This window comes from Diadema setosum, chromosome 18, assembly GCF_964275005.1.
Source record: "Diadema setosum chromosome 18, eeDiaSeto1, whole genome shotgun sequence".
Lineage (NCBI taxonomy): Eukaryota > Metazoa > Echinodermata > Echinoidea > Diadematoida > Diadematidae > Diadema > Diadema setosum.
Window position 1 is genome coordinate 7035386 of NC_092702.1, and position 19914 is coordinate 7055299.

General features: G+C 40.0%; 1 protein-coding gene across 1 annotated transcript; it reads right to left on the reverse strand.

The window, feature by feature from the left end:
• Positions 1 to 1996: 1996 nt before the first annotated feature.
• Positions 1997 to 4155, reverse strand: LOC140241957 (angiopoietin-4-like). Its single transcript, XM_072321702.1, has 2 exons — positions 3894 to 4155; positions 1997 to 2421 (listed from the first exon to the last, which is right to left on the reverse strand). Exons 1-2 carry the CDS (start codon positions 4153 to 4155, stop codon positions 1997 to 1999), a joined length of 687 nt encoding a protein of 228 aa, XP_072177803.1.
• Positions 4156 to 19914: the final 15759 nt, after the last annotated feature.

Here is a 19914-nt window from a genome sequence, read left to right on the forward strand (position 1 = left end):
CTAGACCGACACCCACGAGTCATACAGCTCACGAGTTCGACATTGAAAACAGGTCCATGAGTCATACAACTCACGAGTCATACAGCCCATGAGTTCGACACCAGGTAAAAACAGCCCACGAGTTCGACAGATACAACACCGGGGCTTAATGTGTCGGTCTCGTGGGCCTTGTTAGCTTAGTGTCGAACTAATGGGCTGTATGACTCGTGAGCTGTATGACTCGTGGGCTGTATGAATCGTGGGTGTCGGTCTCGTGACGTGCACCCGTGGTGACGTGTCTATCCATTACTTTGTCGTATTGCATAACTTATATTTCTCTGGCCATTATCCTTGTATTATGCTTGCGTGATATGTCTCTTGAACCGTTTGACTATGCATAATATGACGCCTGCTCGTCTTCATTTTGTATTATCATGAAACATTGTGCACATTAAAATCAATCGTCACAAGTTTGTCCAATTTTTCGATTCAAATACACGGAATAATTCATAGAATATGTTCCATTGACTATGATGTAGTTATATATCGCAAGAGAATACAGAGATGAATAAATCAATCAAACAAACAAATATGATATAGCTGCTACCAGAGACCTGCCTGCTGCTACCAATAGCACTTCCGCGGATGAGGAGTTTCTAGAAAATGCTCTGGATTGCGATTGTACTTGACGCCACCTACACTGTAGAAATGCCTATCCAACGCTATAGTCAGCGCGAGGAGACAATAAATTCGATTGCCTATTGACGGTGTAGAACCAGTCAATAAAATTATGCTGTTAATACTCCCCTCCCAAATGCAGTATTTGCTGCGGAGTAATTAGTGTTCTCACGTTTTCACTATATAAAATGGCCCCTTTCAACTTTATACAATTTGATCGGCGCGCGCACACGACAGCAACTGCTGTTAAAGGTTAATTCAATAATCATTGAATCAAGGTCGAAGATATCATATAACGCTAGGTATCATCAGAACAGTTCACAGTTTGCGTTAATTGTTAATTACGCCCCCAGAGCTGCGAAGGAGAGTTCATCGATTTTGAATGTCCGGTTTTAATCGACAATTATTATTATCCATGCATGAAAACAAATATCACGATAAAGCTTATTATAACCACTGATAAACCAAAACCATATATCGCTATAAAAACTTATCCATTCGTGTATGAGTAATTCACAAAACATCTCTACTGGACACTGGTGGAGAATGTCTCTTATGAGTAATCATAATGCTTACATGGCTTAACTATGTGGTCATACATTCTATGACGCATTCTTTACAACTAGTGCTAATATGTTGTGAAAATTTCCAAATTTGTGTTTTTAGTGCGCATAAATGGAAATGGAGATGCATTTTCCATTTTTGCCACTATGTCCAAGCGACCGAGACAATAAACTTATTTACTGCATGTTTTATTGCTATGTCGGTAGATTAAACTATTTAGTTGTGTTTGTTTGCTTTTCCATCTGAGAAGATGGCTTAGATAGCCCATATTCAGTTGCAATAGCTTGTCTTTCATGGGGTCCAGTTGTATGTAAGGCGGGACCAACTGCCCTTTTCCATACATAAATGAAGCGGGATCGTTTACGTGCTTGAGTTGTGACTCTCACATACACGGGACCTCCACTTTACGTCCTGTTTTTGCCTCTTACTAAAGGAGACGGTATGATTACAAACAATATTAATCAGTGGGACCCGGGAATCGAACCGGGGTCCTTTGGATCGTGAGGCAGACGCGCTACCGACTGAGCTAACTCACCGGTGTTGATCAAGGCGTTGATTTCATTTGCAACGAAAACATCAATGTATATAGAAATGAGAACATGCCACAAGGGTGATGACAAGCAGATAAGTGGTCTCTTTGCTTGAGGAGGGTAGGTATCATTGTTTCCGTAGAACAACAAAGAAAATGCGTTAGATAGTTCGTTATTAGAAGAATATTATTTATACGAATGGAGATTTATTGGTGAATACATTTTGCTCAGACACCCAATCCGGTTTATTCATCAGGTAATGATAAGATAGGCATGATGGCATCGATGTCTATAAGAGCTTGTTGAGCGGCCAAAGAGGATAACGATTGCTGCGTGACGGCCACTGTCGCGGCATCAGCGTCGCCGTCGCCGGCCTCTCTCTCCCTGGCCGACGACAGCGTAGTCGGCTCGTCGCCGGCTGCAGATTGGCGTTTTATGGTCATTCGCGTAGAGAGCATCGACTTCTCCCCCGCGGTCTGCCAGTAGAGGCCTGCGCCTTGGTCGGGCGGGCTGCCCGAATCCTGGTACACGCCGTTCAGGTTGGAGATGGCGTTGCCGTCGAACCACCAAGCACCTTCCAGAGTGACAGCGTCATTAGCATCCGAGGTTGGGTTGTTGTCCCTGTCCCTCGTGGAGAAGAGGTTGCCAGAGAGAGGACCCAAGGAATCGCCTGTTTCCAATGACGACAGGATGGGAAGGAAATGGGTGAAATGAGTTAAAGTGGGAGAGTGAGGGATAAACGCCATATCAATCACTGTGCTCTCTGATCTTGACATCTTGTATCGTGCATTTATATAATAGTATGAACTCTAAAGTATACAACAAAGATCGTACGAAATCAGAAGAGACTCAGTCCAAGATTAACTAGAACATGACATGTATGTATTACCAGGTAACTGAAGACATGCTTCTTAATTTGAAGCAAACTATAGACTTAAAATTTCATTTACCTTGGACAAATTTTACCACGATCATCATCGATTCAATATTTATAGTTGGGATGTAAACATTTGCCACTCTCCAGTTGATTTTGACAGAAATCTAAGTGCAAAAAAAAAGAGATTTACAAAATTTCAAAGTTTCTCCCAAAGCCCGAAAGGCGCAAGTGGCATGAATGAAGTAATTACTTTTTTTTTGCTCCTCAATGTAATTTTTGCTTGCACACAGTGTTGGCAGACATATACTTTTGGAATCAATTCAACAAGAAATTACATCCTTCGTCCTTCACACCAAATACAGCCGAAGATTCTAACGGTATCGTTAGTCAGTAATGACTTTGTAGACAATGTTTCATTGTAAAGACCACATGGAGGTTTGGAAAATAAATTGTCTTATTGTGATTGTGAGCAGTATCATTTTTTTTTTCGCAGGAACACATCAAATATCAAATTTCTATTCTCCTTGTGTCTTTGTTTGCAACGAAGCTTATATTTGTAGATCTTTTTACTCACAATTCTATACGTCGTATCTCCTCAAAGGCTAAGATAAAATACCTTAGACCTGCACAAATTCGCTGAACTCAATGCACACTCTGCGGTGGTGACACGACATTTGCTCCTGAAACAATTGCTCCGGTCTTATTTACGTCAAGGACTTAAAGTTATGGTTGGGTTAATAGTAACCCGTTGTGATAATGTTTTAGGCTTAATTTCATGTGACAGTTAGGATAAGGATTAGGGTTGTGTATGTGGGCAGAATTTATGTTCGGCTTACTGTGCAGATATTTCACATTGATATAGGAGCGATTGTCGCAGAATAGGACCCTCTGCGCTAGCCACGCCATTTTCTGGGTGTCACGTTTAGCCCAGTCTGTGTTTGTTTGTTTGTTTGTTTTCATGTGTTTTTTTTTTTTTAGTTTGTTTTTTTATTGGATCATCCCCTCCGCTGTTCCGAGACTAGCAGGCCTACATGAACCACGATTTAGGGAGAATATCCCAGCCTTTTCTGTACAAAACACGCCACTGCGAAAACGTACTGTATAGACTATTGTTGGGACACAAAAGAGTCAGAACTGAAGATGGAGTACTTTTCGCTGAAATACTGTGCTGGGAAAAAAAAAAAAAAAACAAGCAACCAGTGTAAATAGAGTTTCGACGACAATGTGACAATTGTGTCACCTGACAACACTCCAAAGATTATTACCGGCCGTGCCCGAGTAACCGCTGACGGTCAGCGGAAACGCCGCCGCCTCGCTGCCGACCTGGAAATTCGTGTACTCGGCGACATACGACGCCCCGTCGACGTCCATCATCTCGACGAGCAGGCCGCAGCTGACCGCGGTCGTCATCTTGTTCACAAAGTCCAGACCGATCCACATTTCGCCGGCGTCGTTGTCGACGAATCCCTTTGCGTAGTCGGCCCAGTCTCGGTAGAACGACACTTTTCCGTTAGACCGCCGTTGCATTATCTAGCAAGATTTCATATACAATTGAATATTTATATGTGAATATAAATACATAAATACATACTTAGAGGAATGAACTAAAAATTCAATGTCAGGATTATTACGTTCAGACGTTGATCCTTGACTTTGAGGATAAGCTCGCATGTAAGTATGGGGCTCCAAGTGTCGCATGGTATCTTTCGTCTCGAAATCGGTCAGTTCTTTGACGAAATGACAATTTCGTCACGAAACAACAATTTTGTCAACGAAAGAGACACTTGACGCCCCATTCTTACCTACGAGCTTATCCTCGAAATTAACTTATCCTTGAAGTTAAGGATCACCATCAGAACGTAACTAATGATAATCACAATTACATAATCACAATTACAGTTAAGGTATTGGAAGGCATAGTTATGCTAAATCAAGCCACACCGTTACATTACACCGTCTTCGATGGAGAGGCGTACGTGTCTTGTTTAAGAAAAGTGTTTGGCTGGTTTGTCATTACTCATCCAATACAATCCAATGCAAGCCTAAAATTAATACATATAGATAGATAATAAAGTTATTGTAAGTCAAACACTCACTACGTCAGAGTCATAAGTTGGCGGTGTTGTTGTTCCGTCACTAAATGTGGCCGATGCCGTGGATGGCCGAGAAGAAGCAGATGTTATTATTGCAGTTTTAGTTGTGGACATTGTTGTGAGTAGTTGCGTCGAAGGAGATGTTGTTGTTACAATTGCTTGTCTCGTTGAAAGCGTTGATGATGCAGTGCTTGTTGCGATTGTAGGCGACATAGATGTTGTAGTGGGTGGCGTTGTAATTATTGGCTGTGTGGTGGTCGCCGCAGACGACGGAGATTGTGTTGGGGAAAGTACTGCAGTTGGAAATGAATCGGTTGTTGTCCTGGCGGTCGATTGTTCAAGCATTACAGAGGTTGACGTTGTTGCTGAATTTATGGCTACCAAAACTGTTGGTGATGGTTGTTTGGTTGTTGGTTTTGACGTTCCTTCTGATGTGATAGGTTGTGTTGTTACAGTTGTAGGACTCGTCGTAGGAACAGTTGCTGTTGCTATTGATGGGGTTGCACCCGGAGACACCGTGTAAGCATCGCCAGTTGATGAGGACCCTGCTGTTCCTCGAGATGACATCCCGGGAGTTGTGGAATGCGTGGTTTCAGCAACTGGTTGCAGAGTTGTTGGAATTGTTGTAACGCTCTGCACATGGAAATGATAACACTAATGATTTCAGGGCGAAGAATATGAGCAAAAGGAGGGAGAGGAGAGAAGGCGCGTTGTCGTTAGAACGTTTAACGTTGCGTCACATTTTCTGCTCTTAATGTAGTAACATCGGGTAGTGAAAGTAAGAAGATTATTTTTTTTTTAAGAAAACAATAGATGAATAAGTTATAATGTGCTGTTGTGTAGAGAACTCACGTTCATCATCTAAAAATTTAAGACTCGTATTAAATGTAATAGGAATCCACAAACCCCCGATATAACATTGAAACCTTAATTGGACGATAGATGCCTTACTTTGACATTTTTGTCCGGAGAGTAGAAATATTGTCCGGAGACCTCGTCATCTCTCACAAAGTCCGAAGGGTACTGGTCGAATGTGGCCGAGTTGATGTCACAAATCTCATCGGCTGAATGATAGTTGATCGACAGACAATCGGGTAGTGTCGAGCACATCATTACACACCTCATCCGGGAAGTTTCGGATACTCTCTCCATCAAATGATTTCGAAGTGTATATCCCGCTCCGAGGGCGATGAAGGCAAAGTTTTCCACATCTCCAGCCACGATCTGGGACCCAATAACCATACTGAAGGCGCAGCACAAGAACATCATAGTCCCTGTATTTACGATGACATTCCAAAGCAGGGTTCCTTCTGTCCTTGTTTTATTGACTGGGCTCAAAAACTTATATCCAAATACTCAGGCAGACTGTCGTGTCACTGAAAATCCGTCAGCAGTCACAAGACATGGTGAAAAATGTGTCTCTTATCGCACATCAGTCTATTGAGATAGAATGTAGCCCCAACTCAGATCTCATAACGACTGATTACATTGGTCTTTTCTCCCAAACTTATTGAATTGTACGGGAGAGGTAATTTACACGATTATTTCCTCCTGACTATTGATAATCCGTCCATTACATTTGCGTACAAGGTCACCCATCTCACCGGATGGCATCACTGACCGATTGGGTAAGCCCGAGTTACGGTTTGCCGAGGACACTCTCCTGGTCAATAATGGCACGAGGACGTGGAGGTATAACAGGAGAAAACAGAGTTTCCACGATATGTATTACAGCATCCTGAACATGCATGAGTTAATCTTCCGGAAAACACTTGTAAGTTCAATTCAAAACAATGTCAGTTAGTTGTTTTCTATCTTACAGTGAGAGATAACGATACGGATATGTCATGTCACTATTACAGATAGAAGAAGCACATGATTAGACCCGTAACGACACTATCGGTATTAAAAACAATAGAAAACAAGAAATGTTTGCAAAACTGATTGGCAGAGATAATAAGATAAATAAATAAATATGTTGTTGATTTAAAGAAAGAAAGGAGAGAGAGAAAAAAAAATGGGGCAATTATAAATAATATGCCAAAGCAATATTATTGGCATTTTCAAAGGAGAGCACTAAGTTCAAAAAAGAATAAAAAAGGCTCATTTTATTCAAATTCTGTGAAGGTCAACATGGCTGACATTAGAAAAAAAAATCTAGAAAAGTAGGAAATCGTTCAGGAGAAATATGTCCAATTATAATCGTTTTCGTCTTCTTCTCTTGATCAAACAAGTAAGGAATGTAAATATTTAGGAGAAAATTTCACGACAAATATCGTTGTATATCTGTCACCTTTCCATCCTGCTTGTGCGTCTTCGCTGTGTAGCAGTTGTATATAGCGCTCAATACATAGCAACAACAAAATATACGGCAGTATAAACGGAGTAGTGATATATGTCGCCGTTAGGTCATTTGTACTCTCGTAACAAGAAGTAATGTAATTAGCAAATAAAGAAAAAAAGCAAACTAGATTATGTGTTTGTCATTTACAGGTAGAAGTATTTGAAAATCTACCATCTATTCTGATTATAGAGAGGAAAGGAGGGTTGAAATCTGCAATCTCAGTTTGAAATCTACACTCACTGTTCGGTTGCATTTGAAGATATGGGAAGAAGTTCTCGCCATTTTTGTTTTTATTTTTGGTCAAGCATATTTGAACCTCCGACACCCCCACTCCCATGAACGACCTACTCAACTTGTATTCGACAATGTTAAACGTATTTCTTTCAAATCTAAAATGTGATTTGTGAAATGTAATAATAATGATAATAATTGACAATGCTTATATAGCGCATAACACAAAGTGATAATGTCCCTATGAGCTCAAAAAATGAAATGATTATCATGATTATACAAAAACATACAATTGCAATTACATGCGTTGTATACGTTGTTTAATGTATTACCCATTTCTTGGGTGGGCATAAAGTATAACTGAATCAAACTGATGAGTCGTCAGTGTCAGTGGGTACCATTATAAATCACGACAACTCTGATTATTGAACTTTAATCAAGATTTGTTTTCAAGTCAATGGGAGGCTTGTAAGGTAATGTCATCATTACCCTTTCAATTTACATGATCATATACTAGGTAACATTCAAATGAATTTCATTTTTTTTTCCTGCAAAAATCACGAGTCTTTCACACCAATAAAGGCACTGTTAACCTTTGGGAGCAGTGATTTTTAAAATGTTCAAGATATCACATTTCATGTATTATATGTGTAGGTTTGTCGTACCACAAAACATCCTACCACATACAATTTTCTGCCATAAAGCCTCAAATACAAGGAGATATCAGCATTTTGTTCAATAAACCATAACTGTATACGGTTTAGGTTTAGAAAGATATTAAAGCACAAATGCTGGGGTTTTGTTTCATCTGCAAATAGTAAATTATGCCTTTAATATTTTGTTTGCTTTCAGTAAATTCATTAATTCAACTAGCATGCAAAGATAGAGAATGGTGTCTGCCAAATGGACAAAATAATATATCCACTGGTGTGTGCGTGTACACTGTGTGTGCGTGTGTGTGTGTGTGTGTTTGTGTGTGTGTGTGTGTGTGTGTTGTGTGTGTTTCTGTCTCACTAAAGATATCTGTTGACGAGCTGTAAGGATATATAAATGCACGATTTTTTTTATTTTTTTATTGAGAAATAATCATGGACAATCACAATATATACAAATAATTAGAGCACAATTGAGATACAGAAACACAAAAACAAAGACATACAAAACAATGATCATAATAAAAGGGAAAAGGCTGGAAAAAAAGACAATAATAATCCCTTCAGGACTCCAGGAACGACACTCCGAGCTATGTTTTTGGAGATAGTAACAAACAAAGCAAAACAAAATACATTTCATTTTGTTTTATACAACATTTTTTCTAAGATATATTTGCCAGATTGGAAAAGACGATACAGGGATGCAGGGCGATCCATGTACATTATATACCATCAAACCTACCACACCCAACAACCTCCACATCGACCCCCCCCCCCCACCCCCACCCCTATCTCACTCCTAAACTCACTCTCTCTCTCTCTCTCTCTCTCTCTCTCTCTCTCTCACTCTCACACTCTCTAACACTATAGAATCCACAAACACATCAGAGGAAAATCACACTACAACCCCTTCTCGTCAAATCCATGAGCAAAAATCTGTGTGAAAAATAATCAGAGAAGTTATATTAAACTTCATAGAGTGCATAGTTAACGACGTTATATGGTTCGAGAGGTTAAACTTGGAGGTCGCCCTGGAACATGAGGAATACCAGTATCACAGTGAACGTGAATACACTTTGTTATTGTACAAGAAACTACATGTAATGTCGAGGGTTGCAGAAGTAAACCAACACAGACATGAACAAAATAATTATTTCAGCATAAGCCAGGGTGAATTGAGAGTGTGCAAGGAAAGAGATTGGGCTATCTGAAACGTATGACAAACACATCAGTACGTTATATAATAGTGTTGTACATTAATTATGACCACTGGAAAATACAGAAAATAAATAACACAAAATCAATATCTACAGCTTAGTAATAATTCATGTTCATATACATGTACAGAATGGTGAGGAAACATAAGAAAATCATAGATCAAATCGCCATTTCTTGAAGTGAAGTTGTAGTTTGTTTCTCTTTTTAGGTGAGAAATATCTTTTTGTTTCCTTACAAAGTATTTGAATGCAATAAAATTGGGAAGACCGTTTTTAAGCTTGCAGGTATAAATATAATATTTCAAAAGCAAAAATAAATAGGTCAGAAATTTATCATCACTAAAAATAAATGCACGATTTTTCTGAAAGCGGATATATTTCGCAAGTACATTGTACTTCATAATGTTTGGCCACAAGTTTTAAGTGTTCCCTTTCAATTCTTTAGCTTCCCAAAATATTCCGTTATGCGAAGCACATAACACGGCAGCAACCACTGGATTTAGAATTTAGGGTGATCGAAATATCTGCATACATTAACTACTGGTTGTCTGATAAGGCGTTGTTGAAAAAAAAAAAAAAAGATAAAAATGACTAGAAGACACTGGTGTCGCGACTATAGTGTTTCGATGCCAGCTAAAAATCCATATCGAACCTTATAGTCTGGCGCAGACAAGAAATTCGATCTCCTATTGACCTTAAGGAACCAGTCAATAAAACTATGTTGCTAATATCTTCCCGTCCTTCCGCCCACAATCAAACAGTTGCTTTGAATTAGTGTTACTCCCACTCAACTGCCAGTCAACCGTACTACTACTACTACTAATAATAATGATAATAATAATAAACATTCTGATCGGCGTTTGCACACAATAGCAAGAACCGTTGAAGGTCAATACAGTGTCCACTGGAGCGAGGTCGAGGGATCAGATAAGGCAAGGTTGAAGAGATGAAAGACAGAACTCTATCATCAGAACACTCAGTGCTTGTGAATATTCTTCAATATCAAGAAACGATCATATCTTTCCCCCACCGCGCTACAAAGTAGCAGGTTATTCAATTACATATACACAGGTTTGTATATACATATACATAGTATATAATATGAGATTATGCGTGTGGGTGTCTTCATAGTCTGTGTGCGTGCGTATTGTTAATTACGCTTTCGGCATTGTCCAGAACTGCGGAAGAGAATTCATCGATTTTTAATGTCTGGATTTAATTGACAAATTATTATCCATGCACGAAAACAAAGTCATCTAAATAATGTTTGTTAATTATCACACGGATGAAAGCAACAAGAGTGACCACCCCGTCTTTTTCAAGACATTCGTACTAAATAAACATAAGGGTTCCTTGTACATGACAAAATACACAGAAATAGAACGCAACTAACACATGAAATATCCCTCCTCATTGGCGAGAGAGGTAAAACTGCTATGAATTACGTCACAATAATGCCCGCTCGCGTCCGTTGTTGGGTGTCTTTGAAGTCAAAGAATTAAACTTCAGATATGGAGATTTGATGGCAACATGAGAGTATTGTTATACAATGCACACATCTTACATGTCTTATATTTCAAAAGCAGCATATTGCAGCAAGAAACTTGTGGTACAAATGTAGTTGTGGTTGTCGCTTCATACTAATGCATTGTGAATGAAACAAGAATAAGACGTCGTCCAACAAGTTCAAACGTAGAATATGATACAATTCATTCTAGAAATCTATAGTGCCATATATTATGTCTGAGTGATCATGATAGCATAGATGTTTTGCAATATTCCCCTCGGTTATTCTTCAAAAGTACGTACTACGCATTGAAATGGCTGTAACTATTGAATGCCTATAAGCATTAATGGTGTATCAGTCTTGTCAAGTGATTATGCAATAATCTTGCATTCGATTTTGCTCTAAATGAATAATGGCACCTATACCGACATATAGATATACCTATAGCAAAAAGCTTGAGACCACTCGCCCAAAGAATCTGTAATATCACCTTAACGGCGAATTCTCCTTCCTGTATAAATGAAGTTCTCTTTGCAATCATAGGCCGTACTAAACTATTATCATTAGGGGCCTAATGCCCATAGTGGGGTGTTGTTCGTTATTCCCAAGGTTCGTTATTCCCAAGGTTCGTTAGTCTGAAACACACAAATTCCCTATACCTAGAGTTTCGTTAATCCGAAAATGAAAAATGGTCCGTTAATCCGAACATTTGTGGCGCTATTCCGAAGGTTCGTTAATCCGAAAATAAAATAGGGTTCGCTATTCCGAAAATGAAATAGGGTCCGTAACGAACCTTCGGATAGAACGAATCTTATTTCATTTTCGGATTAATGGACCTTCGGAATTACAAACCTTATCACATTTTCGGATTAACTAACCTTCGGAATAACGAGTCTTCGGAATAACCAATCTTCGGAATAACGAACTGTAACCCCATAGAAATCGATTGATGAATACATATGGCTTGGAGAGTAACAATTCAGGTTTGTTCAGCAGATAATGACAAGATAGGATGACGTCTAAAGGACCATGTTGAGCGTTCAAAGAGGATGAAGCTTGCTATGTAAAGGTCTTTATATCACGGCTTCACTAGTCGTTCTCAACATCCCTCGCCTGCTGCAGCCCGGCCGGTGCCACGCTGGATGCAGATAGGCGTTTTATGGTCATTCGCGTGGACCGCATCGACGACTTGTCTCCCGCAGTCTGCCAATAGAGACCGGCGCCTTCCTCGGGAGGGCTGCCCGAATCCTGGTACATGCCGTTGAGGTTGGAGATGGCGTTGCCGTCGAACCACCAAGCGCCTTCCAGAGTGACAGCGTCATTAGCATCAGAGGTTGGGTTGTTGTCCCTGTCCCTCGTGGAGAAGAGGTTGCCAGAGAGAGGACCCAATGAATCGCCTGTTTCCAATGACGACAGGATAAAAAGGAAAGTGAGTTTAAATTTACTGGGAGGGGGAGGGACGTATACAGTCCATATTAGTTAGTGTGCTCCTTAGGCTTAATGTTGACATTTATGTTTCGTCCAATAAGATACTGACACTCTAAAGAATACGATAATTGGGAGCCATGCGGAATCAGGAGGAACTCATAAAACCCAATATTACTTGAAGACTTGTTTATCACTAAGTGCTTCAGATTTAAAAAAAAAAAACTGGGCTGAGAAAAAGGGAGGCATTGTGAATAGAGATTTAGATAATTTCACGAGTTTAGTGATGTGCGACCTGAAAATATCCCTAGGATTAATTACCAGCCGTGCCCGAGTAACCGCTGACGGTCAGCGGAAACGACGCCGCCTCGCTGCCGACCTGGAAGTTCGTGTACTCGGCGACAAACGACCTTCCATTGAAGTCCGTCATCTCGACGAGCAGGCCGCAGCTGACCGAGGTCGTCATCTTGTTCACAAAGTCCAGTCCGATCCACATTTCGCCGGCGTCGTTGTCGACGAATCCCTTTGCGTAGTCGGCCCAGTCTCGGTAGAACGACACTTTTCCGTTAGACCGCCGTTGCATTATCTGGCAAAATGTTTTGGTACGCATAGATGAACATAATAATTGAATATGATTTATGAATCGTGTATTTTTTTTTTTAAAGATTTGTGATTGGTCACACCGGTCACGTGGCGTTCATTGATTCTGTTAAAGTTCACGGTGTAAATAAAATGGCAATAAGCTGTACTTTTTGATCCTAGCATGGAGAATCAAGTGTTAAAGAAATTATAATATGTTATAACTCATGTTATAAATACATTTTATTTGGTACAACACACTGAGCATTTGCTTTCATTCACTGTTTTGGCCAATATACACTCCAAATGCATAATCTGTAGTATAGTGCATTCTTGAGATCATGTACTATTTGTACAGAGTAATATGCGTGATGAAATTCACATTACACCATCCCTCGTATATTGCTGCATTCTAAATACACATGTCTATGTAGGTGAACTTTTCCTTTAAACTGTAACATCTTACCTCTTTGTCACTAAATAAAATCTATTAATTCATTTTCATATTATTCCGAAAGTTGGTTAATCGGAAGGTTCTTTATTGCAAAGGCTAGTTTTTCCGAAGATTGGCTAATCCAAAAATCCAACTGTTCGTAATTCTGAAAATGAAATAGATTTTATTTAGTGACTAAGACGCGTTACACAGAGACAAATGCACACAATATACATACTCATTGACGGACTGGAATACAATCGTAATTTGTAATTGTATTATTGACAGGGGAAATATTTTCTCTTCCTCCGTCGTATGTCACCCTCCCCCTCTTCTACATCATCATCATCATCATCATCATCATCATCATCATCATCATCATCATCAGGAAAAGCCATTCGTTGCCACAGATTATTCAATTTTCGAAAAAAAAGAAGCCTGTTTCATTTTCGGGTAAACGAACCTTAATAATTACTATACCCCTATTTCATTTCCGGGTTTAATAACAAACCTTTGGAATAACAAACCCTATTTCTTTTTCGGATTAACGAACCTTCGGAATAGCGAACCTTATCATTTTTCGGATCAGCGAAACTTTGGAATAACTGATCTTCGGAAACACGTCATAAAATAAAATGTTCAGATTTACGAATCCCTTTTCCTTAACCTTTAGGCACTCCTAGGTATAGGAAATTGTGTGTGTGTGTGTGTGTGTGTGTGTGCGTGTGTTTCGAAATAACGAACCTTCGGAGCAATGCACCTTATTTTATTTCCGGATAAATAAATCAAGGAATCTTCAGAATAACAAACATCACCCGTTGCCAAGGAGAAGAGTTTTGTTTAAAGACACTAATATTCGGCAAGTTTAAAGTGTAGCATCTTTATGTAGGCTCTATGTTGTTTCATATTCAAACTTCATATGGAATTGCTTTACCATGATTGAATACAAAAAAAACACCAAAAATATCAAAACTTGCCACGTCAGAGTCATAAGTTGGCGGCGTTGTTGTCCTCACACCAGATGTAGCCGATTTCGAAGGTGGCTGAGAAGAAGCGTACGTGGTAAACGGTGCCTGTGTTGTTACTGCTGTAGTTATAGGTGCGGACGATGTTGTGAGTAATCTCGTCGTAGGAAAAGCTGTTGTAGTTGCTTGTCGCGTAGAAGGGGGCAATGAGGTATCACTTGTTGAATGGTATGACGTTGTCATTGCGGTTGTAGGCAACTGAGAAGTTGAAGTGGGCGGTGTTGTGATTATTGGCTGTGTGGTGGTCCCCGCAGAAGACGGAGGTTGTGTTGGGGTAAGTACTGTAGTAGGAAATGAATTGGTTGTTATCCTGGCGGTCGATTGTGCGAGCATCACAGAAGTTGACGTTGTTGCTGAATTTGTGGTTGCCGAAACTGTTGATTGTTGGTTGGTTGTTGTCTTTGATGTTGCTTCTGATGTGGTAGGTTGTGTTGCTACAGTTGTAGCACTTGTCGTAGGAACAGTTGTTGTTGCTACTGATGGGGTTGCACCCGAAGAAATCGTGTAAGCATCGCCAGTTGATGAGGATCCTGCTATTCCCTGAGATGACATCCCAGACGTTGTGGAATATGTGGTTTCAGCAACTGGTTGCGATGTTGTCGGAATTGTCGACGAGGACCCTGATGTTACCTGAGATGACATCCCAGAAGTTGTGGAATATGTGGTTTCAGCAACTGGTTGCGATGTTGTCGGAATTGTCGATGAGGACCCTGATGTTACCTGAGATGACAGTCCGGAAGTTGTGGAATATGTGGTTTCAGCAACTCGTTGCGAAGTTGTCGGAATTGCCGATGAGGACCCTGATGTTACCTGAGATGACATCCCGGAAGTTGTGGAATATGTGGTTTCAGCAACTGGTTGCGATGTTGTCGGAATCGTTGTAATGCTCTGCACACAGAAATGATAACACTTTAATGATTTCAAGATGAATTTTGTTGACGCAACTCAATTGAACCTTGCTAAAGCGGACCTCCACTTTACCCAGGGAGATCATAAGAAAGGCGAGGGAAGAGTATGATAACGAGGAGAGAGAGATGAAGGAGAGAGAGATGAAGAAGATGATGGAGAGAGAGAGAAGAAGAAGAAGAAGAAGAAGAGGGAGGGAGGGGAGAGACAGAGGGAAAAGAGCACACTAAATCAAACTGTATACAAAGACAGCGTTATATTTCCAGGCTATACGGTCACAACTCAGAGCGGCGACCGACCGATTTGTAGCCTGCTCGGTCGCCGCTGAAATTTTTGCACCGCCCAGCAGTTTTTGGAGATGTCGAGCAGGCTTTAAAACCCCAGCGATGCCCGAGCGATGCCCTGTTGATTTCCCGTCGGTCACCGGTAGATTTTAGGTAAAAATTTTGCGAAATATGGGGATCTTCTCCGCGCAGAGTCTGAGCAGTCACCGAGCGATGCCCCATTGAAAACTGGACGATCTCCCACCGGCCACCGGCCGATTTTTACGAAATCGCTCAGCGACCCACGAGTGATCGATAGGTCATCTACTGGTGACCGTAGGCGTACCGGCGGCGGCCCGCCGGTTTCTACCTGGGTTTATTCATGTACCTATGTGATTTGTGATGTGTTAATTGATCAATTAATTAAGATTAAATTCGAGGCAAAAGATCTAAGAGTTAAATTATCAACTACCAAACCTCAGATAACTAGAAATTACCTAACTACCAAACCTCAGATAACTAGAAATTAGGAAATCAAACAAAAGGGAGGAACACCCAAGATGGAACAAAGATTAGAATAGATTAGAATTTTCAAAAATATCTTGTTTGCTTCTATATTTTACAGTATTTTTCTATTCCTATTTAATTTCATATTTTAATTTTCCCCATCTCTTGTCATTCATTTCTTCTTCATTCAATAGGTCTTTAATAAATGATAAGATAACCAAACCAAATATTACTACGTCTACATATCGACACTAACTTTTAACTTTCATCTCTTTTGCCCCAAAGTGGTTGTCCCTGACTTCCATGTCCCTCATGTTGGTTGCCGAGATGTTGGCGGGGTTTCCTTGCCTCTTATCCCTCCCCCTGCTTCTTCCACATTGCGCTGGATTCTCCATAGTACCTGGTTTCCTTTAGTGCTTCTGTCATTTCATCTTATCATTTTTAGTCCCTAAATCGCTCAACGGCGACCGCTCGATCTATTCCCTTGGTTTTCTTCTGTGCTGTTGTCACTTTTGTCACTATTATTTTTGTTCCCTAAATCGCTCGGTAGCGACCGCTCGATTAGGTCAGTGCCTGGGCGGTTGCCGCTCGGACACCGAGCGTATTTTGGGCAGCGAGTGAAAACTGGTCGGTCGCCGCTGAAATTTTAACTCCGTGTTAAAACTTCAGCGGCGACCGACCGGTGCCCTAAAAACCAGTGGTGCCTGGTCGGTCACTGGTCGGTCTCCAGTCGTTGTCCGACCGGTTTTGGCTAAAAACTCGCCGACCGGTCGCCGAGCAGGTTGATTTTGGGGGTTGTGACCGTAGCCTATAGAAACTTGTGCTGGGAAGAGAAAGAAAGAAGTATACATTTACCCTACTCAAATAAGTGTAGCCGATTTTCATGTAAGTTGCTGCGGTATGAAGGGGTGTCTATTTTCTCGTCAGTCGTCAGTTTTCACAAACCAGTTGGTCGCAAGTTGGACCTTGTGATATCTAATTATCGGTTTGAGATCCCTTCAACATCAAAAAACAAAAACCGACTTCTGCATACTGTACCAAGCCACTTATATGAAAAGCATCATGTGTCCGTCTGAGATGATAAATGGATAAGATTTTTGAAAAGATGCTTTTCTGGAGGCGAATTCAGGAACCAAAGCCGATCGATGTGAAACGATGTGGAGTTCATATTTCAAGAATGAACATTGAAAGGTTTACACGAGAGAATCACCGCTCAACAGTGACACCTTTTATGAGAATACAGGTCGGTGTTTAAGAGTCCAAATTCCAAAATGCTCATCAGGTATAAATTGTCGTCCTACATGATATTATAGCATTGGTATCATTCAATTTTGGGCACAGACTCTACCAGTATACACGGATGGGTGAAGGACATAATTAATTTAGTGCTATCGGTATTGGGAAAAACGATGAATGAACAATATATTATAATGTGTGTTTTCACTTTAATGGGGTCACTTGTAAATGAATATGAGGCGTTAACATCCTTATATAACTTTTAACAAACTTAATTGTACAAACAATGACCGATGCCTCACTCTGACATTTTTGTCCGGAGAGTAGAAATACTGTCCGGAGACCTCGTCGTCTCTCACAAAGTCCGAAGGGTACTGGTCGAAGGTGGCCGAGTTGATGTCACAACTCTCATCGGCTGAATAATAGTTGATCGACAGACAATCGGGTCGTATAGAGCACATCATCGCACACTTCATCTGGGAAGTTTCGGGTACTCTCTCCATCAAATGATTTCGAAGTGTATATCCCGCTCCGAGGGCGATGAAGGCAAAGTCTTCCACATCTCCAGCCACCATCTGGGACCCAATAACCATAATGAAGATGCACCATAAGAATTTCATAGTCCCTCTATTTGCAGCAATGTCCCAAAGCAGGGTTCCCATCGCACCTGCTTCGTCTATGTTTGTGATCTACTACAATTAAAAAATGCATCCAACTTGACCGCTAAACTCCGTTTGTACAATCACATCCTTACAAAACAATATCCCTTTTTACACACTAATCCATGTAGATGGGAGGTAACTCCAACTCAGATCTCTGGTCAGTCGACGACATTGGTCTATTCTCGCAAATTTATTGAATTGTGTGAGATAGGTTATTTAGACAGAGGCAAATAAGTCATCGTTTCCTCTCGATTAGTCGGGTGATCCGCCCAGAGGGTCGCACATCTCACAGGACGGCACAGAGGAATGAGTCGGCACGTCCAACATTGCCCAGGTTACGGTCGCCACGGACACACCGACTGGTCGATAATGACGCGAGGACGTGGAGGTTTTAGAGAAACCAGAGTTTCTACGATGTTTATTACGCATACACGAGTTAATCAGTGAATCCCCGGTTCAAAACTAAAATTCAAAACTAAGGTCATTTAAAGCTGTTTCCTGTTTTAAAGTGCAAAGGGTGAGAGAAAAACAATACCGATACACGCCCGGCTTTAATTACAGAGGTTAAAGCACATTAAAGGGGATGGCTAGTACCTAATCAGTGGGAATCAGTGGGAATGCTGGGGGACGATTGTTCCAATCCTTGTGGATTCATTTAAGAGTACATTATATATCTATTGTTGTTTGAAAATTATTTGGTTCAGAATGGTCTCATGTTCAAGTAATGTACAGTTCAATGTTTGGCACGCCTTTACAGTGACGGGGCGATCGTTAACACCCCGTTAACCTATAGGGAGGGATAAACATTGTGTCAAAACAATATGTTCGCCTCCGAGGGCTCCGAGTTCAAAACAAAATGAGGAAGGAACACCCCTCGTTCCAAATCTATGAGAGAGTTCTGAAGTTATATCAACTTGTGTGTCACTCTGTTTCACACACACACACACACATACGTACATAATGTATATGTATGTATATATATATATATATATATATATATATATATATATATATATATATATATATACACACACACACATATATATATATATATACATATTGGATAAAGTAAAACGAAAATAAAATGAAATCCTCGAAATAGTACTGAAGATGAATGTGCTTGTCATTATTTTTCGTCTTCCGCTCATGAGGGCTTTCAAGATAACTTTCAAGTAGTCGAAAACGTAAGGACTTTCATGGACAAAGAAACACATGTTCAGAGTAAACTTATTAACGGTGGCCACACATGACGCCCATCAATGACCTAAACTCAGGAGCACAACGAGCGTGCTCCCACACTGTATAATGATGTGGTGAAATTTGAATCAATATGGAAATGGGTTCACATGCTCCAATACTTCCTTCATCTGTCATGTTATGGTCTGATGAGCATTATAGTATAACGAAATGACACTGAAGTGAAAACTACACATTAGATGATTAGAAGATAACAGTATGTACAAGCATAATTTATACACGTGTATTTACATCATGTAGGCTCATGTAGGCCTGTGTGTGTGCATGAGTAACGAATTTTTGTCCATTTATGTATCATAATAGTGCATGATTGTATGTAAATTGTATCTAATGTGATTTGTAATTGATTTTGTAATATTGTGTTCCTCTGATTTTATTGCATATTGTTTTATAGATGCCGGGTAGAGGTTTACTATACCAACTTTCATTTGACACACTGCATTGCATTATTGTTTTTATATTTGTATTTGAACAACCATAAAAAAAAAAACGTTTAAAATGACATCATAATAGAAAGGTCGAACATGTTTGTTTGTTTTTTCACACAAACCAAAAACAATTTAAAAGTGTAAGTTCTTACAGATCTTGAATTGTGCTCAAACTTAGAATGAGAACTGATTAGAATGCAGGTATCTCTTTCTTCGGGATTTTGGAAAGGAGAATTAGTATTTGAAAAGGAAGACGATGGCATTTGCTATTTCTTTAAATTGCAAATAAAATACAGAAACAATCTAAATTCTGTAATTGGTGTATTATCATTTACAGATCAAATTATTTGAAAATCTAACATCCTAGCCATGCGACCGAGCAGGGAGTTCTTTTTTTTTTCTTTTGAAAGCTTATGCGCATTTTGGGCGTAATATGATATTGGAATGCTTTTAATCTAAAAAGAAGAAGAAGAAGAAGAAGATAATGATGATTCGTTGGTATCCGTTAAGTTTCAAACAG

Bases quoted from the DNA above. Each gene is read 5' to 3' on its own strand.
- LOC140241957 (XM_072321702.1), bottom strand. From the start codon at position 4,155: ATGCAACGGCGGTCTAACGGAAAAGTGTCGTTCTACCGAGACTGGGCC. The intron at 2,422-3,893 runs GTAATAATCTTT...CATTGGAAACAG, and splicing joins CGGTTACTCGGGCACGGCCG to GCGATTCCTTGGGTCCTCTC.